At 39.9% G+C, this 26,109-nt stretch overlaps 1 protein-coding gene across 1 annotated transcript in view; it reads left to right on the top strand.

The window, feature by feature from the left end:
• The window catches only part of LOC131071424 (WD repeat-containing protein PCN), a 64,646-nt gene that overhangs the window by 23,023 nt on the left and 15,514 nt on the right, over window positions 1–26,109 (top strand). Inside the window, exons 5-6 of the mRNA XM_058007248.2 lie at window positions 9,220–9,333; window positions 9,826–9,988. Of these exons, the coding sequence (XP_057863231.2) occupies window positions 9,220–9,333; window positions 9,826–9,988 (277 nt within the window). The remainder of the gene's footprint in view (window positions 1–9,219; window positions 9,334–9,825; window positions 9,989–26,109) is intronic.

A 26,109-nucleotide genomic window follows, 5' to 3' on the forward strand; every position in this document is an offset into this window, starting at 1 on the left:
TTTCATTAATATCATTGTGGCCCACAAGTCAAGCGGGTACAATAGCAACCTATAAGATAATCGGGTTCAAATAAAATCGATGAGACCAACGATGTCTCATCGAAAAAGAGGGGCCATCGAAGAAAGGAAGCGTCGCCGAACTTCAGAAAAGACTCATTGAAGACAGTGATTTCATCGACAAAGATATCGAGGAAAGCGGATAAAGTTTTCATCAACGGGAAAGGGACTTCGAGGAGACAATACCATCGGTGCAACATAGAAGGGACTCACCGAAAGAAATGTTCCATTGAAAGAATAATGTCGATCAGACAAAAGGCAGCTCCATCGATAAAAGATGTTGATGAGGAAATAGGTTTCGAGGAAGCTAAAAGGGGAGCCTCTGATACGCCTGGTTTCACCGATGCGACTTTATCGATGGAGAAAGGCTTCAGTGAGACAAGAGGTTTGCTCACCGACAGGGAATGTTGATTTCGATGGAAGAAGAGATTCGATGGAACAAATATAGAAGGTCATCGAAGCCCGAGGCTTCTTCGACATAAAACCCTAAGGAGTGCAAATAATATCGATGAGACCCAACGATATCTCATCGATGTGGAAGGGCCATCGAGGAAAGGAAGCGCCGGTGAACTTCAGAAAGATTCATCGAAGACAAAAATTCCATCGACATAAAATGCCGAGGAAAGCGGAGATGGTTTTCATCGATGGGAAAGGTCATCGAGGAGATAATACCATCGATGCAATATAAAAAGGTCTCACCGAAAGGAAAGTTCTCATCGAACGAATAATGTCGATTAGGCAGAAGGCAACTGCATCGATAAAGATATCGATGAGGAGATAGGTTTCGAGGGAACTAAGAGGCATGCCTCCGATACGCCAGGTTTAACCGATGCTACTTTATCGAAAGAAGAAGATAAGGGAGGCTAAAGAAAGGCTACAGTGAGACAATAGATCCAATCACCGACAGGGCACGGTGATTTCGATGGGAGAAGGGTTTCGGTGGAGCAAATAAAGGAGGTCACCGAAGCCCGAGGATGCTTTGACATGAAAACCTAATGGAATTCAAATAATATTGATGAGACCCAACGATGTCTCATCGATATAGAAGGGCCATTGAAGAAAGAGAGTGCCAATGAACTTCAGAAAAGACTCATCGAAGTCAGAATTCCATCGACAAAAGATATCGAGGAAAGCGAAGATGGGTATCATCGACGGGGCAAGGTATTCGAGGAGATAATGGCATCGGTGCACATAAAGGGACTCACCGAAAGGGATGTTCTCATCGAAAGATTTATGTCGATCAGACAAAAGGCAGCTACATCGATAAAAGATATTGATGAGGAAATAGGTTTCGAGGGAGCTAAAAAGGCCTGCCTCCGATACGCCTGGTAGCACCGTGCGACTATATCAGTGAAAGATGGTAAGGGAGGAAAAAGAAAGGCTTCAGTAAGACAATAGATCCATTCGCTGACAGGGCATGATGATTTCGATGGGAGAAGAGTAACGGTGGAACAAAAAAATTTAAACTGAATGTTTGTCTGAGTATCTATACGTAAGTATAGGGGGCAGGAAGAGGAGTAAATAAGGGGGTTAAAAGAGAGTCTGGGCAAGAGAAACATAAGGGGTAGAAAGGAGAAACATGCTACCGACACTTTAGGACACAAAGACAAAAGAGGGGGGTGCCTTAAGGTGGCACATACAGGAGATTGATGCCATCGGCTCCCAAGTTGGCCAACTCATCCACTCTTTTATTGCCCTCCCTATAAATATGATTGACTATGAACCTATCAAAATTTTTGCATAAGTCAAGAGCTTTTGACAACAAAGTATTTAGTCTCCAATTAGGCATACTACCTTTCCTCAGAGCATTGACAATTATAGCAGAGTCTCCTTCAATTTCCAGGTTCTTAACTCCTAGTTTCCTGCACAAATGCAGACCCTCCACCAGGGCCATAAGCTCCACCCAGTTGTTGGTGTTGATGCCAGCCGGAGAGGCAAGGGTTGCTAGTTCCTTGCCTTCCCAATTATGAACAACACATTCTAACCCTGCTTGCCCTGGGTTGCCCTGTCAAAGTTTAGCTTCATCCAACCTTCGCTTGGGGGCTGCCATCTGCAAGCATCCCTTGATCGAAGCCTTGCAATAGGACCATCTCCTACAAAGGGAGGCAAGGATAAGCCTTCCCAATGTTTAATCATCTTTTCATCCCAATAAGTGATAGATGCATTCTTCAATGTGCCTGAAGACAGTCGGTTGTTCATGAGCTTAGTGATAGCTGACTCTATCCTGTTAATGATTCTGGGAACCTCTAGATTTTCATTCTTAAAGAGACGTCTATTTCTCTCCTTCCATAGTTCCCACATAATGGAAGAGGGAAGAGCTATCCATAAACCTTCAAAGAGACATCCACGCCTGAGGAGAGGCCATGCCTTGAGCATTCCGAAGATGGTGTGGGGAAAGCCCGCTGACCATTCAAGTTTGTTGGTGAACCAGATCCAGCAATTGTGAGCAAAGGGGTAGTTAAGGAGGATATGATTGGTGTCTTCCTCATCTGCCTCTCAAAGAGGACATCTACTAGGGCCCTCATACCCCAATCTTTCGAATTTGTCCACAGTAAGGAGCTTGTTCTGAGCCGCAAGCCAGGAGAAGAAACCTGTCTTAGGCAAACAATATTTATCCCAACAAAGTTTCAAGGGAAACTCAGTCATAGGTCTTATAAACGATTTGGAGATGAGAGAGTACCCATCCTTGGAGTTGTATTCTCCACTTAGGGAGCCATCCCAGACGAGCTTGTCCTCATTGTGACCTAAGGCAATGTTCCTTGATTTAAGAATTGCCATAAGTTTTTGTTTATCCTTTACCTGGATATCCTCATTTTCCTTCTCGATCCATTGCCAACCAGCCCCATCCTCTGAAGGGGAGATATAGTTGTTTAACAGGGGTCCCCTATGAGATTCAAGAAGGATACGAGAAGCACCAAAGTCATGGATATTATCAATAGCCTTATATCCACCCCACGAATCCGACCAGAAGAGAGCTTTATCCCCGGACCCCAGGTTCCACGTGAGTCTTTCAGAGATAATCCTCCTGCAGTCTAACATAAAATTCCATAGGCAGGATCCTCTGGGAGGGTTGGTTTCTCTGAAGATTTGGATAGGGTTCCCTCCATTAAGGTATTTGTGATGCAGCAAGCGAGCCCATTTGAGGTGGGGGGATCTGAGCATCCTCCAGACCAACTTGGCACCCAAGGCTTTGCCCTGATTGCGAAGGTTTTTATTGCCGACTCCTCCTCCTTTAGGTTTGCATATCTTGTCCCAGGATATGAGTGATATTTTACGATTGTCATTAGCACCTTGCCAGAAGGTCCTAAGATGCTTGTTGAGCTCTGCAAGTTTAGAAGAAGATAAGTGTTGACAAGAGAGCTGGTAAATGGGCATAGCTGACAAGACCGATCTAACCAAGGTTGCTCTGCCTGCAGATGAGAGCCATTTTCCTTTCCAAGTGTTAATCCTAGACTTGATTTTATCCTCCAAGTTGTCCCATAATTTTGAGGGTCTTCTCCCCTTGTCAACGGGAATGCCTAGGTATTTGCAAGGAAGAGTTCCTTCACTAATCTCCAGGACATTGCTGATCACTTTTCCTAAGGAGGGGTCTATGTTGAACATAAATACTACAGACTTGTCAAGATTCACCTCTTGACCCAAGGCTAGCATATAGGAATTAAGGATGCCTTTGAAGGCGCTTGCTTCCCTTACACTTCCCTGCCCAAAAAGCATCGTATCGTCGACAAATTGCTGGTGGGTAAAGGAAGGGAGGCCGCTGGTTATGGGGATTCCTTGGATCCCACCTTCCTCTTTGGCCTTAGAGATGGACCTACCTAGGGCTTCAACCATGATGATGAAGAGGAAGGGGGACATAGGATCTCCCTGCCTGAGCCCTCTTTAGCTGCTGAAGAAACCTTTCGGGGAACCATTAACCAACACCGAGAATTTGGGGGTGGATATACATTCAAAGATTAGGTTGATCCAGGATTTGGAAAATCCAAAGGCCTCCAAGCATTTGCATAGGAAGCGCCAATCAACTTTGTCGTAAGCTTTGCTTATGTCTAATTTGACTAGCATACTTGGGGCCCCGGTTGAGCTGGACCAAATGAATGGCCTCTTGGGCTATAATAACCCCATCATAGATTGATCTATCTGCTACGAAGCCGGTCTGTTCTTCACTAATAATAATGGGGCGAATATTCTGGAGTCTGGCTGCTAGGGTTTTAGTTAAGAGTTTGTACAGAGTGTTGCAAAGGGCTATTGGTCTGAAGTTATTAAAGCTTTCAGGGTTCTCTTTTTTGGGGATGAGAGCTAAGAAGGCATTGTTGATTTCTTTGAGAATCTTACCAGAGTTCCTAATACCTTCTAAGGCGTCCGTGATCTCTGTCCCCATAAAACCCTAACATTTATGGAAAAAGCTAGTGGGGAAGCCATCCGGACTCGGGGCCTTGTCGGGATTCATCTTCATAAGGACAGACTCAGAGAATTTCTTTGACGGGATTTTGTTGTGATCATCGTTAATGAGTTTTGGAAGATTCTTGATAATATTGAGTTGGCCTCTGAGGTTGGAGCCTTCAATATTGTTTAAGATTTTCTCAAAAAACCTTGCTGCCTCGGAGGCAACATCATCTGGTTCAGACAGGATGGAACCTTGACAATTCTTAATTTTAGAAATTCGATTGACCCATCCCCTCTGCTTAGTACTATTGTGGAAAAACTTAGTATTTCGGTCCCCATCACTCAACCAAGTCTCCCTCGATTTTTGTTTCCAAAATATCTCTTCATTTGAGAGTGTCTTTTCATATTCAGAGAGGAGAGCCTTTTCTTTGAGGAAGAGATGTTCATCCATCCCCTTCTCAAGAACCTCAATGTTAACATTCTTAAGATCATTTTCTATTAGGAGTTTTTTATCGAAAATATTTCCAAAATTAGTCCCGTTCCCTTCTAAGAGCTTCCTTTTGATAAGCTTTAACTTGCTTGCGATAATAAACATCTTTGAACCAGAGAAGACAGAGCTTCTCCACCAGTTCTCAATAAGGTTTAAAGAGTTATCATCTCTAAACGACATGCTCTCAAATTTGAAGGGGCATTTTTTAAGGGGGTGGTCAGATATTAAGTTTAATTGGAGTGGGAAATGGTCAGATCCTGATAAAGGGAGAGGCTTTGCCTTCAAGGAGTAATTAAGCTCCGAGAGCCCCCCATGGATAAAGAACCTATCGAGTTTCTCAGCGATGTTACGGAAACTAGTCCTTCTGTTGTTTCAGGTGAAGGCATTCTTTGTCGTCTGGATTTCCAACAGGGAATTCCTATTGATCCAATGATTGAAATCTACAGCTGTTGGAGGGAGTTTGCTGCTACCTCCTCTTTTGTCAACTACCTTGGTGATAGCGTTGAAATCTTCACCAATGATGCATTCATCATTTGGGAAACTTCTAAGGAAAGACTCAAGTTCCATCCAAACCCTAGCCTTATCCCTATTCTGGGTAGGGCCATAAACGTTAATCAATTTGAATCTTAGGTTATTTTTATAGCTTACTACTTCTCCTCCTATCCAATTTTGCTTAATCTCTAAAGGTGTAAACGAGATGAATCTGGAGTCCCAAATGATAGCTAAGCCCCCCTGAGGCCCCTATGGCAGGGGAATGTTTTAGCTGTCTAACGCCTAGTTTTTTTTCAAAAAGGACAATCTCAGAGGTGTTCATTTTAGTTTCTTGGATTAAAATTATGTTAGGTTTAGAGTCAGAGATGCAGCGCTTTAAGATGTGCTGTTTGTTAGGGGCATTCAGACCCCTAACATTCCATGTTATGATTTTCATGGCTCTGTGGGGAGGAACTTCCCGTCCCCTGCATTAAAAAGAGTAGATATTTTAGACTGACCCCTTGCTTCTCCATCCTTGGTTCTTAGTTCAGCAAGGGATCTCCTGCCTCTTCTCTTACTGAGTTTAGCACAGTCAGGAGAGCCTTTGCTTTTATCAGAGTTGAGAATGCCTAGCGTGTTTGGATTATCATTTTCTAAGTTATCTGAAGCTATAAAGAGTTCATTTGATTCTAAGTCGACTCTGGCAATATCTACTAGATTTTTGACAAGGAGATCCCTTTGTCTTTGCAATTCCTCATCATCATAGATTTCATCAACCAGTTGATCCATAAGGTCGTATACTACTTCTTCCCCTACAAAATTGGCAATGATGTTAACTTCCTTGGCCACACGGTCACTTTCAGATCCCTCAATTATATCAGAAACAACCATCAGAGATGGAGGGCGAACATCTGCCTCCTTAGCGGCCTCCATACATGAGACTTGAGAGAATGGTTGACCTTGCAAGGATGCCATTCCCGGATCCGGGGGAAGATTATCCTTCTCCGCTAACTGTACAAAGGAGGTTAGTTCCATTAAAGGGGGAGACCTCAAGGGACTCACCCTCTCTGGTGGGATGAGAGAGCTAGATGATGTTGTCAGTCCGAGCTGCTCTATCGGAGGGGGCCACTCATTGATTTCACCCTCTTCCAGGTCTCGATCCCTAAGAAAAGAGTCAACTATAGGTGGATTAATAGTTGGCAATGGAGGTAGAGGGGAGCGAGAGGTCTGGACAGGGGAGCTATGGGGACATAGGTCCGCGGTGAGATGATTAGTGTTAATATTATTCTTAAAGCCCTCAAAGGTAAAACCCCCTCCTTCCACAAATCTGAAAGGGGTGCCATTAGACTTGAGAAATGATTCAAGGGAAGGTTTCTTAGAGGGGATCTTCCTTGGCATAATATCTTCAAAAGAACCATTATAAAAGGGTAATTCTAGGGTTAAACAGGAATTATCGCAAATCATTGTTATGGGCTCTAAAGATTTAATGTTAATATTCATGTTAACGATCAAAAGCTGGTTAAAGAAGCTTAGGGCTGATTTCCTAACTTCTACAAATTTACCTATTTTGTTGCCTATAATTCTTAAAAAATCATTATTTCGCAATTCTATAGGAAATTTTTCAAGTGAAATTGCTCTATTAACCATGCAGGAGTTGAATTGAGATGGAAGAAAGATGCGTTGCCATTCCTAGCAATCAAACCCTAGACCCTTGAATGTTAATATGTCCCCGTTTAGCAAAGAATTTCTCAAATTCTGACTACCACATTCAATAGCTAACAAATTATTAGGAAGGATGTCAATTTTTACTTGGTTATTGAGAGAAGCTGACTCCGAATTAGCAATTTGATCAGATGGGATCTCCCAACCTTTCCACCGAGCAAAGAGCATTCGGTCGTTGCAGTGCATTTGATACTTGATCTTAGTATGGTTATCAATTACAATGACCAACCCATTCGGATTAGCTGGAGCATTTGAAGGTGAATTCGGCTTAGGATGCTTAGCCTCCTTTAAATTGTGATACTTGGTTAGGGTTTGATTGTTGATTTCTAACACAAAACTATCCTCTGTGGCTGATGGACGCTTCGATTGGACACCCTTAAAATGTTTGTCCACCGCTGAATTCTGATGATGTTGGAGTGAATGACTCGCATGGGTATCCAAGCCGCTCGAAATCTTTGCTGTGAATTTCCGCCGGCGAGTGCTTCCCCGGTTAAAGGTTCTGTCTTTATGGGTAGGTTTTAAAAAACCCTCCTTTGAATAATATAGAGGACGGCGGTCGTGGCATATTGGCTGATGATTCGGCCCACTAGTTGGGCATTTGGGTTGCTTGCGTCCAGCCTTCTGCCACTTTCGGTCGTCAATGCATGGAGGAGGAGGGGGAGCCCTTCCCATCTCTATCAGTGAGTATTTGGTTTTCACGAAGAAGGTCTGTTGTTCCTGAGTTTTCGTTGCTGCCCAGATAAGGCCATCTTCCCGGTGGCTGCTAGCAAGAACAGAAAATCTATTCCTGAAGCCCAAAAAGTTGCCATACGGAGACCTCGATAGCAGATTAGATGTCGCATAGACATTGCGACAGTTTTTCGCTTGCAGAGCCATATTTCCAATTTCGAAAAAAGAAATTCGGTTTATTGATTGTTTTTCTGCATTTTTTTTTACGTTTTTTTGTAAATCCGATTTTTTCAAAAACTCTTATACTTTTGGTTTGTCGATTAATTTCCCAACGATTAATGCTACTTTGGTTTCACCTAAAGTTCCCCCTCGCATCTTCATTTTTGAAGGTGGCCTCAGATATGAGTTTCACTGATCCATGACATTGGAACTTTGCTTACCCAGATTGTCCAGGCTGTCTACACTTCTTTGGTGGATGCCATGATGTCAGCCATAAATCTTAGGCCCACTGATGACTTCTCTGTTGGCCTCAATCTTAACATTTAATATTGAAGAAAAAGAAGCAGGATTCAATTCATAATGAAAAGGGTTTTGGTCACATACTTTTTATAGGCTGTAGCCCAGCCAAACATCTAATTTATAGATAGCCTTCTCATCAAATCCGTTTTCACATAAATTTGGGCACAAGTGGTATGAGAACGGGTCGTGGTTTCTAGAGGCATATCCAGAAATGTCCCTAAAGAAATCTTGATAGCCTTACAGCAAGATAACCACCAATTTTGAAGGGGCAGATAAAGAAGGCACAACAATACTTTAATTTTGGATATAGCTTTTTTTTTTTTTTTTCCATCAATGTTTCGAATCACACTCCATGATCCATCATCAGAGTGAGGAAAGAATGGTGAGTAGGATTGCAAACTCTGATCTCCTTGAGAACCTTGTTCTCATGCTCTGTTTCTTCTCCTCTATCCTTGCCCTCCAATTCTATTTAAGTAACTAAGTTTGCAATCCTACTCACTAGTCTTTATTCATCTTAATGATGGATTGTAATTGTGATCAGAGTCCAAAAAGAAGGCACAACCAAATAAACATCACTATATCCAAAAAGTAGAATATTGTTCTCTTCATGGATTGTTGAAAATTCATGTGTACTAAAGAAGGCACAACCAAATAGGTATGGAGAAGATATCCTTGAGAGTATTAAAAGGGGCAAATTCTGATCAAACAGTTACAGATTTGCTTTATACTAACAATATACTCTTAGGCTGCTTTCTATTTAGCTTGTTAGATGGTTATTAACTGTACTAGCTATGCATGTATGGTGCAACTTTACTTGCTTTGATTAAGGGAACCACACAGTTATCTAGCAGTTAGCAAGTTACGTTATTATGAGAAGTAGGTTAATTCTAATTATGCATACTGTTGTGCAGTTGTATCAGATGTTGGGATACCAATACATCACGTGAGTTGTATAGAATGACTGCAGGAATTGGAGGTTTGCAGAGCGGGTCAGACCTTTGTATCTGGTCCCTTTTTTCACTGCGGTATGCAATGGCTTTCTTTCATTCTTTGCAAATGGTTTGCAGTTGTATTTGTGACATTTTGTCTTGATTTAAATCTCAAATAATATAATTGTGTATATTACAACTTACCTCTGCAGCAGTTTGTATTACATTTGAAATCTGTCTAAATTTGGTCTGATTTAAAGCATTTTATCTTTCTTTTTTAACAATGGAATTACATAATATCTCTTATTATTATTTACTTTTGCTTGGTGTTGACTTCTGTGCAGCAAGATCATTATTTTTCTTAGTGGCAATATATGATTTTATTATCTTTCACTTTCAGTTGATTCTTTCATTGGAATGATTTTTAATTTTGACCCAGCAATATGATAAAACTTAGACTTGTATGCATCTGAAGAAAATGTTTTTATAACCATAGCCAATGCAATGAAGTTTACAATGGATTAAAACAGAATCTTCTAGATTTCAGACATTAGTAATTCATGCTCAATAATGTGTTTTTTTTTGTAGAGATGGAACTCTTGTGAGTGGGGATGGCACAGGGACAACTCAGTTTTGGGATTCTCAGCAGGGAGCACTACTGCAAGCACATACATATCATAATGGGGATGTTTTGTCTTTGGCAGCAACTCCAAATCATCAGGGTGTATTTTCTGCTGGTTCTGATGGTCAAGTATGAATCCACCTTTAAATTCACATTGTGATCTAGATTGTAGCCCATTCACGTCTTTATTTTATGAGAGATTCTTGCAACTTCATTTTTTTAATACATAAGTGAGGAAACGTATTGTAGTCCTCTCCCATGAAAAAGAAAGAAACACAACTGGGAACTGAGAAACAACATTCTGGGAAAAGTACTTGAAAGAAAAAACAGAGGACCATGCAAGCTCCAAGTTTCCTGTCAAAACCATTACTTTGAAGAACAAGCTGGAATCCAAGCAAATTTTCAAAGACTGCCTCAAAATCCTATCCAAAGCCAAGTTCAATACTGTGTAAAATGCACACATATATTAACCTCGCTTGTCTCCTTCCTAATGAGAAGGGCTTTCACATTCCATTAAGAACCTTCCCCAATGAAGCCTTATGCTTCACACAGCCTTTCTGCTTCCAACTTTGTCTCTGTATGTTTTACCAAAGACCCATAATTTTTTTTGGTTGTTTTACTTTCTGTTTGGGCTATGTTAAGAATAGCAGAGAAGGCCAAACAGTCATAATATTCTACCAGTTAATTTAAAAAACTGTTAACCAAAGTATTATTGCCATCAACCTCATTTGGGTGATCCAAATCTGTAACTGGATGAGTCTGATTCTCCATCGGGTTCAAAGCCTCTAAATGGGACAAAACTTCGACCAGTTGACTAGAGTTATTGTTGCTGGATGCTTGAAAGGAGGGATGCTCATTGAAAAACTACCTGTGATTTCTCCAAAAAAATCTGCATCAGGGGAATGAGATTTTCTCACCCACTTATGCAATTGGGGACTGAAAGAACCAGAACAAACCTTTGAAGTGCACTCCACAACCTCGTGTCCCATTTTTTTGCATTGAAAACAACTTAAGGGATACCTTAATGATTAATAGATTGTGTCCAGATACGTTAGGAAGGCAGGATTTTGATAGAGTGGAGAATTGGGTTTGAGACATCCACCATGGAATAAAAGTTTACAAATCTTTTCTGAAGATCAACCTGGTCCGTGTTAATGTTTGAAGCAGTTGATCCTTTAAGCTGTTGTGGACTTCTAAAACCAACCTTTTATCCACTATAGCTATTGCAGAGAATTATTTCTCAGAAAGTGTAATGTCCCCTACTAGGTTTAGGCCTGTTTTAACCATAATTAATCTATTTCAATATACTTATGACTTAAACTAAACCGATTAGGAGACAACTCTATTCTTAGCTCTTTCCTTAACATAAATCAGATCTGTGATATTCCATAGTTTTAAATAATCTATCGTTTACTAATGAATAAATTGTCAATCCACCATACTAGACAATTAATTCTATCATATTGTATAATTAATTTTATCATCTATAATTCTGAATGCAAAATTCAATCCTTGTTACTCCAGTTTTAAGGAAGAAGGAGATGACTGTTGCCAAGCGCTTCGATACCAAACTCAATGGGCTCCCTCAAAGTTTTATAGATCCAAGCCCTTACCCTATCTTGGGACTATGCCCTCAAAGTTTACGGGATGCTGATCGCTACCCTATCTTGGGAATCATCCTATTGGTTGGATTTAGACTGCCCCTCTTGGAAACAACTCAATCCCATCTTCTTCAATACTGACAGTAATAACATGATTTAGACTGTAAGTATACTAACTTCCTATGTATTATGTGAATATATATAAAATTAAATTTATTATTTTTATTTATTATTAAATTCTATTTCAAAGTGGGGACATTACAGAAAAATTTGCTAATTTTTCCAAAGATTGCACGCTTTTTACTTTGTTGGCATCTCCTTTGATTGCATCCTCCTTGCTTTTGTACTAACTCCTGTTGTGACCACATCACACATTGCCCCATCAAGATGGGGACCCCCTTTTTTTTAGGATTTGCTCTTCTCTAGGAGGAGTTTCTCTATGCTCTTTTCTAGTGAATCTAGTGGAGTAGGTCATCACGTGTTGTAAGAATGATTCGTAGATGAAGGACTTGAGGATTGAACAAACCAAGCAAAGTTAGTTGAAAAAGCTAAGTGAGGAGTTATTCATAAGGTTGCGTACCTTGCCCCAACTTGAGAGCAAAATTAAGACCATGTACTTGCTCCCTCATTGGAGTGAAACTTGCCTAAGTACCTTGACCTCGTACCTTGCTTAAGGTCTTAGAACGAATTTTTTCATGTACCTTGCTAAGGTCTTAGAGCAATTTTTTTCATGTACCTTGCTAAGGTCTTAGAACAATTCTTTTGATGAACCTTCCAGAGGTCGTAGATCGAAAATTTTACCAAGGGCATGTACCTTCCAAAGGATCAAGAGAGAAATTATTTTCACCTAGTGATGTACCTTGCTGAGGTCATAGAGCGAATTTTTCATGGGTGCTCTTAAGGGTCAAATTGATGAGGCTAAAATGTAGAAAGATTGGAAAACTTAAGGTCAAAATCAACCAAGTGGAAGAAAACATTGAAGTCATGTACCTTTCATAGGATCCAGAGCGAAATTTTGATGTACCTTGCTGAGGTCCTAGAGTGAATTTCATCTCCAAGTCATGTACCTTGCAAAGGACATAGAGCGAATTTCTTCACAAGGACATGTACCTTCATAAGGGTCCAAAGCTAATTTTTGCCAAGATGTGTACCTTGCCAGGGATCAAGAGGGAATTTATCCAAGTGAAGATTGAGAGTGAATTTTGAAGTCTTGGAGAGGTTTTAGAGTGAATTTGTTCAAGCATGTACCTTGTTAAGATGTGAGATCAAACATTCCTAGCAAGTCATGTACCTTCCGAAGGACATAGAGTGAATGTCTTATCAAGGTCGTGTACCTACCAAAGGACAGAGCAAATTTTTTATCAAGGTCGTGTACCTCCCAAAGGACATAGTGCGATTTTTTTTATCAAGGTCGTGTACCTCCCAGAGATCCTATAGCGAATTTTTTCTGACCAAGGTTGTGTACCTCCCAAAGGTCCTAAGGCGAATTTTGAATTGATGTACCTTAGAGAGGTCATGGAGTGAATTTTGAATTGATGTACCTTAGAGAGGACATAGAGCGATTTTTTTGATCAAGGTGACGTACCTTGCAAAGTTACAAGAGCGAATTCTTATCATTTCTTGTACCTTGCCAAGGTCCCAAAGTGAATTACCCAAAGGCAAGCTTTTTGGCGCCAAAATTCTATTTAAGATTCAAATTGCTAAAAGGGAGAGTTTCAATGTATTAAGTCGGCCAGCATTAAGGAAACAATTTGTTATTTTGTCAAAACAAGTCAGCGTTATACCCAAAAGACACATCCTTTGCCCTAAGTGCATATATAAGGAAGGTAAATTAATCACTTTAATCATCAATTCAAAACATTTTCTTTTCTCCATCAGCAGCAGGTCAGCGAATTCCATCAGAATATTGGCGAACTTCATCATGCATCAAAGAATTTCATCAGCATAAAGGGCAAACTTGATCATTAGAGATGTAGATCTGATCTTTTGTAGCAGGCGAATTCATCATTTAAGCATCAAGAAGCAGCGAATTTGCTCAGCAAAGAAGCCTATCAGATAGCAAATTCATCTTGAAACAGCCCGGATTTGCCTTTAGATGTTAGAATTGCATTCCAAACAGTGAATTCATTAATTAGTATCAGTCTGTTGATTGAAAGGAAATCATCAAAATCAGAGGTAAGGACTGCATTTAAGATAAAAAATCAGGTCTGATTAGAAGCAGAAAATCATAATTCATTCAAGTTAGGATGCACGTGTAGAGTTAGATCAGTATTATTAAGCGTTCGATTTGAATCGTTAGATTGTAGGATTGGTTTAAATCAGTATTTCATCTTCATTCCTAAGATTTTGCAAGCCTGAAGTCAATAATCTTCATAACCTTGTCAAGACCCTAACTTGAACATCTTTAATAGGTGAATGATGGCAGCGCCCGAGGCAAGTGGATCTACCTCCCGACAGGTTCTCATCAAAGAAGATCAAAAAACGATGACTTGGAGACTAAAATCACATTCCGGTGGAGCAACATTTGAGATACAAACCTTGGGAACTTCAATGTGAAGAAGTTTCATGAGGCACCATATATTGACAAACCATCACCTATAGCCAAGAGGATAATAGAAAGCGGCATCACCAAGGCAGCCGACTTCCCTCTTGCAATTAGATGTCATGAACTAATGATTCAATGTGCCAAACACTATGATTAACACTCAAGGACAATTGTGGCGGAGGATGGAACCATTCTTGCTTACCTATCAGAAGCAGCTATCAGTGAAGCTTTCCACCTACCTGAACGAAGGGACGTGATTTACAGAAGCTTGGAAGGAGCCAAATCAATTTATGAAGATGATCTGGATGCATTTCTAGCATAGGGATTGGTTGCAAAAGAGTAGACCTCGCCTGAATATGATACCTAATGGGCCACACCGAATTGACTTCCAAGAAGAATTCAGGGATTTGATCACCATGCTTAGCCGAGTTATAGGTGCTTCTCAGGCCTTTTGTTTTGATAAATGGATGTTCTTTTTCATACAGGTGATCATCCAAGGGAAAGGAATTATCAATTGGGCAAGAATAATTAGTAATAGCCTAGATGTACAACTGAGAAGGTTAGTTCCCACCAAGTCATTCCACATGAGCTCATATGTCATATAATCTCTTGCAAGGAATTATGAATATGCGGGACTACCACATAGAGGCATAGCTGGAAAAAGGCCCGAAGTGATAAGGGTTTGTGATTCCTATGAACTATTACATCATCCACCTAAACAACACTATAGAACAACCAAAGATACTTTCACTATGCATATCACTAGGACTCTACGAGGTGGAATTTATCAGAGATTGTCTCCGGAGGCACAAGCACTTGTCAAACAATATGGTGCATGGTTCATTCAATTTCCCAAATTCACATACATTAGGATCCAAGGATGTCCTTCTCCTTATATGTTGCCACGTTATCCAACATACAAGATAGTACTACTTGAGGTGGCAAGACAATTGTTATCATCTACCAAGGCATTAAGGTACAAACATGGAGGTGTCATCACTAATTTCATTTCACTTGGAAATTCAATAAAAGTTTGTGTTTCTCTTCAAGTAGCTGAAAGTGCCGAGCAAGAGTTATCTCTCTATTTGTTTACATCATTTGCTTCTAGAGATAATTTTGATCCCTATGGTAATGTAGAAGAAATGGCTGGAAGAAAACATAAACATGTGCTTCAAGTAGAAGACTTTTGGATGAACGCTCAAGATGACTTGGAGATAAAGAAGAACTGCACTCCCGGCTGCCTCTTGATCTCATTAGGAAATGCAAAGTCTATAGAGTGGCCAATCAAGCACAAGATAGTGGTAGATATATCCAACCTACCTATGAGCTGGAAGATAAAGGAATAAAGATTGATTGGAATGAAAAGGAAGTGACGGATTTGAGAGAATTGATGAATCAAGTCTTAACTTGCACACACAGACAGGTAGATATTCAACATCAGAAATTGAAGGAGCAAGATGTAACAATGACATTCAATTTGGAGACAAGGACAAAAGAGGAAGAAAGGGCAAGTGTAAGTGAGAGCACTTCTCATTCTGAAGGATCAAAGAGGAAGAATGAACAGGGAAAGAAAGAGATATCCAAGAAGAAGCAAAAGACAAATTCTGATCAGCCTCCTAGTGCTTCTTCTAGGCATGAGAGAAATAAATCTAGTTAAGGATCAAAGGATAGATGAAGGCATGGTCCATGAGGTGGATGAATCAATGGAGTCTACAATACAAAATGACAGGAATGATAGACATGATAAAGGAAAGATGCCACAAGAATCATCAAATCCAGCCCTTCATATCTAGATTTGTGATGATGAGGAACAAGGAGATGATAATGAAGCAACTTCCCCTCCCCGAAATGAGCCATTGCTCGAAGAAGTGCTCAAGGAAAGACTTTCCAAGGAGGTAATAGAGGAAGAAGAAGAACAAGCATTTGATTTGGAGAATCTTTTAAATGGACCTCAAGAAGTCATTGAAAAGAAGAAAGCTTCAAAGATGTCTAAAGTAATAAGAGACGATACAGGCTATAGGAAGATACAAATTGCCACTCTAGCAGTAGATAATTATGAGGATGAGATTACGACAGATGAAGATGATTTGGAGACATTTGACGTAGGTCCACTTACTTCTGAGCAAGCCATGGATGAAGCAACCGATTCAGTAAAGGCAGTCAATGAGAAGCTAAAGGCTGAAATAGAGAAGAACAAAAGGTTAGAAAAGGAGATAAATGCATGGAGGAGCTATTTCCATCAGTTCAAGGAACCACTAAGGTAGCATGACCCAACAATCACACCTCCACTAATGCTTCCTCATGAATCGGTAAACCATATGGAGAAGATAGCAAACTCAACACAACTGCTAGATGCATGGATCAATAAATCCTTCATCGTGGCTAAAGGATTTGTAAGAGATAATGAAAACACTCAGTAGAGCCATTCGTGTTCTTGAGATAGTTCGTAACCTCGTGTTGACAGTTGATGCCTTAACTCATACTAAAGATGTCACCATCCCATTATTGCAAGCAATAAGGAAGGCACCTAGACAGATACTGGCACAAGAGGGGGTAATTAGAAAGGAATCAACTCCTAATTTGTTACAGTGGTCGACTTTGCTTCAAATGAAGAAACTCCTTTTTGAAGACATTAGTAACAGATGTAATCAAGTTGAAGATACTGTCCATCCTATTCATGACAAGGTAATTGAGGTGATGTGCATCATTCTTGACAAAAAGGCAGAAATTGAAACAGATGTGGACATTCAAGAATTGGAGGACAAGATAAAAGTTTTCAAAGAGAAGGTGGAGTGATCACAGAAGAACAGTTGGATCATATGTATACCACTATGTTCCTTATTGATAAGACAAAAGAACTTGAGCATGGATGGGATATAACTCTTCTTGCAGCGTTTGATGAAGTAATTCACCTTGAAGAACGAATGAAGAATCTACCTGAGGTTCCAATAGCTGAAGTTGAAATTATGATGTCCAGATTCATTGAATATCCCAGAAAAGAAAAGGAGAAAGGGAACAAAGTTCTAGAAGATAGTTTGTTATGATCCCACTTGGCATTTTGTTTTCCCATTGGAGGATGCTTCCTCAATTTCAGTGTCAACACATGCTATTTTCTCATTGGTTGATTTTGTGATAATATTTATCTAGATAGGGTTTTCATTTGTATCAAACCCTGATTAGGGTTTAGGTGGCATGGTCTTGGCCTTTGATCTACATTTGATCTCGACCCTTCATTGTATTTGGGAGTCTTATATAAACTCCGCTCATTTCATATGTAATGGTTAATAGCAATAGCAATAGAATAAAAGAGAATAGAAGAGAGTAGAATAATAGGGCTAGAATAGTGGCAAGAGAAAGACTTGAAGAATTGTCGTTGTTTGGCTATTGGATCGATAAAACATTGAAGTTATGGTGTTTTTGCTCAATCCTTGAGGCCTATTGCATGGTTCTTTTATCTTCTTAAGTCAATCTTTGATGTTAGTTTTAGTGTTTGGATTGAATGATGGCATGTTGCTCTTGATGTATTGTGAAACTCTTTATCTATACCACTAGCCTCTTGCTGATTGCAAGTGAGCCTTGTGTGGTCAACTGGAACTCTTAAAATTGCTTAAGTTCGATTATTGCTCAATCATTGATATGCATTCAACTTATGGTGTCTATGATTAGTAGTGATTTGAAAATTGCCAAACACCCTCAGAAGATTGTACTAGTTCTAGTGGAGTTGTTCATGCACGATGATACTATAACTAGCTGAGTTTCACTTGTGTCATTCTTCGTCCATTCATTTTTAGGATAGCTTAGAACTTCTCTACAACCCCCCTATCTTTTGCCATTTTTGATAATCATTCAATAGTGTTAGGAAGGAACTTCATTGCATACCATTTGCAAATCATTTAATGAAATCTTTTCGAATCATAAATGCCCCTAGATGAAACAGCAATCACAACGACCAACAAAGCTTATCCACACGTAGTGATCCTACATTTATGAACCTTGGATTCTTCTCGAATGGTCTGTAAGCTAATCTTCAACATCCGAGATATTTTGTTCAAGAGAGGATAAGACACTTTTTGGGTATTTTATTTTGTGTTCGCATGTGCATAAAAAACACATCAACATAATTGGCGCTAGGAGGGCCCGCCTCGCTAAAGTGAAAAGATTTCTTGTAAATCATGATGCAAAATGGTATTGCTTGAATAATATCTCATTTTATGTGAACAAGAAGATACCATCTCACAGTTGAACACTCTTGCTTGGAGAAACCAAAGAAGTCATGCTGAATTCCGACAATTGAGAGCCGTAATTGATAAAGAAGAACAACTAGGAAATTTGCCTACAGTCATCGTCATTCCTAGAGCAAGAAACATTGAGAATCCATCGAATACCAATCAACAAAGAAGAAATTGAAATCAGATCAAAAGTTGATGTATTGAATATGAATCATAATGGTGCTACCTGCTCCTGCTAGAAGAGGTGAACCAACTAGACAAGATGAATTCAGACAACCAGGCTTAGGAGACGAAAGAGATATCATAGCTAGTTTAAACAACCTAGCTTGGGAAGCGAAAACAAGTGCACCACAATACATTGGAGTCACTTTTGTGTTGGGCGAAGAAGAGGAAATAACAAACATAATTGAAGCTCAAATTGAAAGAGATTTGGTTGCCCAAAGATTGCAAGGTCAAGTGGCTCCCAGATAAGTCATTCAAGAACAAGCTAAATTGAAGGAGGCATAATTATCAATGGTATTACCACATAGAGGGCTGGACGAAGTAGTACGACCAGACTTGGAATTAGGCAACGTGCAAGAAAACATCCTTTTAGGATTGAATGACCTAGCTTGGAGAGTCAGGAGAAGTGAAGAAGAGTACACAAGAATCCGAATTTTGTTAGACCGAGAAGCAAAGGCTGAAAGAGTTGGAAGAGCTGCCGCAAGAGCCTTTTCAATCAACAAAACCCATAGTGAGTTCGAAGCGACAATCACTTCACGCTGGAGCGCATAGGATCTTTCTCACCCGAGAAGCATCAAAGGATATTGAGATCAACCCCAGCAGAGGAGGAGTTAACTGAATCACAGTTCACTTCAAGATCAAAACGCGCGAAGAAAGGAGAAGCATCAAGGGAACTTGTATTGAGAATACAAGATCAAATTAGTTCATCTGATTAGACCAATTCATCTCAAACTTCGTCACTCCAGGAGCAAGTTCAAGTTGCAATTCAAACGAGTATTCAAGTAGTCACACAATCAGTAAGTCAAGCAAGTTCTACTTTGACAAGTTCCCATTGTACTTCATTAGGCTCCCAATCGACATCACAAGCAAGCTCTTAGTTAACCACCCAATCGAGTTCACAAGGAGTAGGAAGTAAGATGTCTCAACAAGCACTTCCCCCTCCTCCTCCCCTTCATGTGCTCAATGGAGCTACGTGGCTGGTCAACAATCCATCTCCCGTGGAATTTGCAGTATATCATGAAATGCCGAAAAATTCGGAAAATTTCTGTCCTAAGTTTATGCAAATGGTTTCAACCGGACAACAGAAGATCACATCAAGATATTTGAAGACCTCCTACGCAATAGGCAAATTGAATATGGAGATGTAGCTTGTAGACTCTTTCCATACTCTCTAGGAGAGGAGGCATACTTTTGGTTAATTCACCTACCTACAAGATCAATTAGAACATGGGATGCGATGAAGGACGCATTTATTTCCAAGTTTGGCATTCCAACAACTCTTGTTGAGCTGTATAGACAATTTGTGGAGATTAAAAGGAGAGAACATGAGCCTATCACTTCTTTTAACAGTCGGTTCCATAGAGCTTACACTGCGAACTCCATATCTCATCGTGGATGCAAGAGAAATTTACTATGGGGCTTTGGATCATTTGACTTCTATGTTTGTAAGAGCTTTCCCCGTACCAAATGATTTGAATGCAGCATGTACAAAAGCTATTGAAGTAAGCAAGAACATGGGGCAAAACATCACTGGACCATTACTTCACATAGGACCTACTGCGGCACCAAACCAAATTCAAGCTATAATTCAGGCCTTGATGCATCAAACTCCAGTCCTGAATGCAATTCCGCAAGCAACATATCCTAGCATGCAAACATCCAACCAATTGGTACTTCACCCTGGAGTTGCACTTTCTCAAGCTCCACCAGCGCATCCAATCTACTTGCAAAGTGCATCAACATCCACATGAACACAGGAAGAAAATTTTGAGATGAAAGAATTAATTGAACAAGTCAAGAAGTTTTCAACCGAGGTAACATACTTGAGAAATCAAAATAATCAATTGCAGAGCATGCAAAGGAGTAATCAAAGCTTTCAAGGAAGTAATCAGAACTACCAAGGAAATAATCAGAATCATCAAGGAAGTAACAATCAAGGATCCAAGAGTAACAATCAAGGATATCAAAGAAGAACATGGAATATAACCCCTAGTAATGGAAATGTAGTTTCACAGCTGGATAACCCACTTAGCTCACAAAACGAAGAAAATCGTCCGGCAAAATAGAGTATTCTTGGCAGAAGCAGCATTGTCTAGTTGGTGCAAATTACATAATACAAATCAGCATTCAGAACTCCAATGTCCTGAATTCAAGATAGCTGCTGACATATTTCAACAAGAAATGCGCAACACACAGGCACCTGAAAATCCTCCAACAACAGGCTATGAAATAGTTCCTACAACGCGATATGGTCAAGCATTAGTTGTTGAAAGCTACAAGCCTACTTCAACATACTCAGAGGATGAATACCCAAAGGCTCCAATGGTGCTACCAGGCTCTCCATTTCCACTTGCTTCTACAAACGGACGTGTTGAAGAATTAGAATGTCTTTCCACCTTTGAACAACAATGTCCTAGTTGAAGGCATAAAAGAAGTGCGTACATTACAACAATCATCAAGAAACCAAGGAACAAAAGTATATTAGAGGAATTATAGAAATCAAGATCCATTGACAATGTCCATTCCTTCGAACAATTTGTCTACCTCGCCAGATTCAAATGCCAACAATGTTCCAAGCTATCCGCAAGATGCATCAAAATACAAACAAACGAACATCCCCTCTCCTCCCAGGGATGAATTAAAGAAACTAAGTTTGTATGTGCTAGAGGAGGTCAAGAAGGTCAAAATCAGCTTGTCACTATTTGAGTTGATGAAGGTACCTGAAATTAGGGAAACATTGATCAACAACTTGAGTGATTCCACAACAGCTAGACCGAATAGTCAGAATACTTCCAATACTTCAAGAGGAACAACCAATGGTCCTCAAGCCAACATAAATGTGATTCAAGAAGAAGTAAATAAAGAGCAACAACTAGATAGCGACGAATGTACGGTCTAGAATTCATCCTTACCAAAGAAAGAAGATATGTTAGAAGGAAAGACGTTGCTCGAAAGAGATAACAAGAGGACCTCGGGGACCCTGAAAGTAGAAGAAAAGCCTACTTCGAATGAGATTGTTCAAAGAAAAGAGACTACCACCAAAAGAGATCCAACCAAAAGAAAAGTATTAAAGCAACAAAACATTGTTGAAGGCGAGAGTTCAAAAGGAAGCAACAATGTTGACACAAGTTAAACAAGTCAACAAGAGCAGAAAGATAAATCCTCAGTTTTATGTCAAGGAAAGGATGAGCCAGCTCCATTCCTACTCTCAATAAGAATTTTTGGAAAACTTCTACATAATTGTTTATATGATTCACGAGCCTCAAGCAATGTTATGCCCTTAGCCATATGCCAAAAGCTAGGTATAACTCCTACACCTACTACGGAGAAAGTGACACAATTAGACACGACAAAAGTTCCAGTAGTAGGAGAACTCAATAATAGCCACATGCAGTTGTTAGTAGACCCAAGAGTTCAAAACTTCATTTATATATCATTAGTAGAGATTCTTGATACCTACGACATGCTCTTAAGTAGAGATTGGTCACGCAAATTGAATGGTTATGTTTCAACAAATTTTTATCACATGTGGCTACCATGGAGAGGAGTTCCCAACCAGATTAAGTTTGACAGTACTCCCAAACTATAGTTGATGTTAACAAAATATGGCGAGAACAATGAAATTTAATTCCTTGAGATAGCCCTGGGAACATGCAAGCCCAAAGTTGAAGAAGTCCTAATGCTACAAGGACCTGGTGAAGGAGGTAATGCACAAGAGATCACAGAGTCAACTGAGGCTATTATTGAAAGTGACCATGACTCAGATAGTGATGGAATGTTTGAAAATTACAGGAAAATTGTCCACAAGAACATTTAACAAGGAATTGAGTTTGGATGTTCGGCTTGTATCCAAGATCTACTATTACCAAATTGGTGCAGGATACATAATGCCTTCCATTCCGAACTTTCATGCGCCATGTGCAAGATTGCCTTGGAATAGGTTTACAAGAAAATTCTTGAAGCTGTAGCAATTCCAGAGATTGAAATTCCAGAGATTGACAGTTCATCTGAAGAAGACATTGCATCCAACTCCTCAAAGGAGAGCAACAATGAAAACCTAACTTCACCAAAAGAAGAAGAAAAAAAAGATGAAGATCAAGCATGGACTCTCAGAGTTGATGGATCAAAATCAAAACAAGGATCAGGAGCTGGCTTTGAGTTAATCAGTTGCTCAAGAGAAGCATATTTGGCTTCCCACAGATTGCAATTTCCCTATACAAATAATGTTGTTGAATATTGAGTCATTGATTCATGGGTTGCTGCTCGCTATCAAGAAGAAAGCAAAGATCTTTACATGTGTTTTGAGATTCAGAAATTGTCATAAGGCAAATAAAGAAACAATGTGTGTCATGACAAGAGGCTAACAAGATACCACAATCGAGTGTGGGATCTCATTGAGAGCTTTGATGCTCTCAATATCAAATTAGTATACAAACATTAGAATCAAGTAGCTAATTCCCTTGCTCAAGCTACCAGCTCATTGGCTCCACTTGCCATGGAAGGATTAAAGAAGTTCACAGTAGAGCTAACCCCAGTGCCTTCAGTTCCAGATAATGTCATAAATTTTCAAGTATTTGAAGACAATAAACATATATTGGACTTTTTGACCAATATAGATGTCTTCTTGACTCAAATCATTGATGAGGAAGATATAGAAGGTACCGAGTTTGATCTAGAAGGTATCCTAAATTTGAAAACAAACACTATTGCAAAGGGTATGATAGAATTGGAAAGAATTTTTGACCCAAATAAGTTGCAAGCAATCAAGAGTGATAATGTGGAAGGAAATGCATGTGAGATCGTCAACTTAGGCAATGAAGAACAAATCAAGAATGTATTCATAGGCAAAGCGTGCACTCCACAAGAAAAGGAGGGTATTTTGAAGAACATGAGAGACTTCCCTGGTGTTATTGCATGGAGCTATGAAGATCTCAAGACATATGATACTTTCATCATCACACACACAATACCTTTGAAGCAGGGGAGCAAACCATTTAGTCAACAACAAAGGCCAGTCAATCCACTTTTGGAACCACTAATATATCAAGAAGTGAAGAAGGTTCTCTCAGCAAAGATCATCTTTCGAGTAAGACATTTGACGTGGGTCGCCAACTTGGTTCCGGTACGAAAGAAGAACGGTGAAATTAGATAATGTGTAGACTTCAGGAATCGTATTAGAGCATCAGAGAAGGATAATTATCCACTACCATCACTGGATGAGGTATTACAAATTGTCAATGGATCTCAGATGATGTCATTCCTAGATGGATATCCAAGATACAATCAAGTGATGGTTGAGCCAGAGGTTGTAATTAAATTTGTGGAAGAAAATATCATAAGCAGGTTTGGATGTCCTCATGCTTTGGTTTGTGCCAATGGTCCAACTTTCACATCCTTGAGATTTTCCAATTGCGCCTTTGAATATGGAATAACACTCAATTTTTCATCGAACTACTACCCACAAGGCAATGGTTTAGTGGAATCTACAAACAAGAACCTGCTGAGCGTAATCAAGAAACTGTTAGAAAGGAACCTGAAGGATTGGCACACCCAGCTAAGATTCACTCTTTGGACAGTTCGAACCTAAACCAAGAATTCATTAAGGACTTGTTGTGATGTTTTCACACATCGCCCCATTGCAAATGGAGACCCCCTACTTTTTAGGCCCTTTCGGTCTTTTTGCTTTGTTTTGGGGTCTTTTTGCAGCTGTCTCATTAGTCTCTCTGCTTTGTAGGTGTTCGAGGGTCATATTGATTAAATCTGCTTTTTCGTTTGAGTGAGTTTGGTGAAGTCTAGGGCCCGTTTTGTCCTTTTTTAGGGTTTTTGCCTTTTGTCCTAGATTTTAGGGGTTTCTGTTAGGGCTTTGGAAAAAGTGAACATACGATTGGAATCAGGACCCCTCAAGGAACCTCCCAGTGAAATTTGAGCCAGAACAGAGCAACTTTCTATTTTTAGAAAGTTCCTATTTTTAGGGATTTTACTGAGTCCCAGAATGTCATCATTTGGCCAAAAATCAAACTTACTATTTTTAGTAAGTTCTTTTTTAGTAAGTTTCTATTTTTAGTAAGTGCTTTTCTAACCTATTTTGCCCAAACCTTGACATTTTGAAACACTTACTATTTGGGAAAATCTATTTTTGGCAGGATCTTCACAGGAAAACACTGAAAGCTGAATATCTCTGAAGACGCTGAAGACTGAACGTTCCTAAAGACCATTTCTAAATCCGGAAGAGTAAGAAGGCAGACAAGTTGGATCAAAAAATGGTTGTTTGGAACTCCTATTCCAGAAGAGGAAAGCATGCAAAATCATCCAAGTCCAGAAATTCACATCAATCCACCAATGTCATCCTGATCTGAAAATGGCTTGAAATTTGACCAAGTCCGGAAACATGAAAAATCTTCCAAAATCCAGAATTTGCATTATGATTCCTATGGACTTGAAACCACTCTCAAACATCCTGACAATATATATGAAATATAACTTAAAGTATAAGACATTGAAGATGCCACTTATACTTAAATGTTATATTTCATATATATATCCTGACGAAGAGCCTGGAACTTGTGAAAAGCATCAAAATCCTCCAAGCATGAAGAATTCCGCCCAAGGAAGTGGTTGGGCGCCAAAATGGAGGAGGCAAGGATAAGTGGAAAATTCCATGAATCCATGGCAGAGTGAAAATTCCGCCCATGGATGCAGGTGGGCGCCAAAATGGAAGAGGCAAGGATAAGTGGAAATTCCATGAATCCATGGCAGAGTGAAAATTCCGCCCAAGGATGCAGTTGGGCGCGAAAATGGAAGAGGCAAGGATAAGTGGAAAATTCCATGAATCCATGGCAGAGTGAAAATTCCGCCCAAGGATGTAGTTGGGTGCCAAAATGGAAGAGGCAAGGATAAGTGGAAAATTTCATGAATCCATGGCAGAGTGAAAATTCCGCCCAAGGATGCAGTTGGGCGCCAAAATGGGTCAGGCAAGGATGGATGGACAAATTTCATGAATCCTCCACAGAGTGAAAATTCCGCCCAAGGATGCAGTTGGGCGCCAAAATGGGTCAAGCAAGGATAGATGGATAAATTTCATGAATCCTCCACAGAGAGAAAATTCCGCCCAAGCTAAAAGTTGAAATTTTGCCCAAGGCACGAAATCCAAGGGGGTCAAGGAGGAATAGAGTCCTTGACCAAGGCATTTTAGCGCCCAAGAAAACTCCACCCAAGAATGAAGAGTGCATGGTGAAACATGCAAATTGCAAGAGTCCTTGACCAAGGCATTTTGGCGCCCAAGTGAGAGAAGGAGCGCTAGATAGAGGGATGCAAGGAATCCATGGAATTGAAAGAATTCCCCACCAAGTGCAAAATGCCGCCTAGGAACACAGGAGTGCGCTAAAATGATCTTCTCATGGACAGTGCACAAAGAGATGAATTCCTTCATCGAGGAAGAATTGCACCCAAGAAGAAGAAATTCCAGGAAAGGTGAAAAATTGACTAAGTGTTTGAAATTTCTTCCTTTAGGACATAGTTCTTGGAAATCATGAAAATTGGCTAAGGTATGAAGAATTTCCTTCCTCAAGGTAAAGAACAAATTTCTTTCCAAAGGAGAATTCCTCCACAACAAGAAATCACATCCAAGGATGAATTGAAGATAAAATTTCTAAG

This window comes from Cryptomeria japonica, chromosome 6, assembly GCF_030272615.1.
Source record: "Cryptomeria japonica chromosome 6, Sugi_1.0, whole genome shotgun sequence".
Lineage (NCBI taxonomy): Eukaryota > Viridiplantae > Streptophyta > Pinopsida > Cupressales > Cupressaceae > Cryptomeria > Cryptomeria japonica.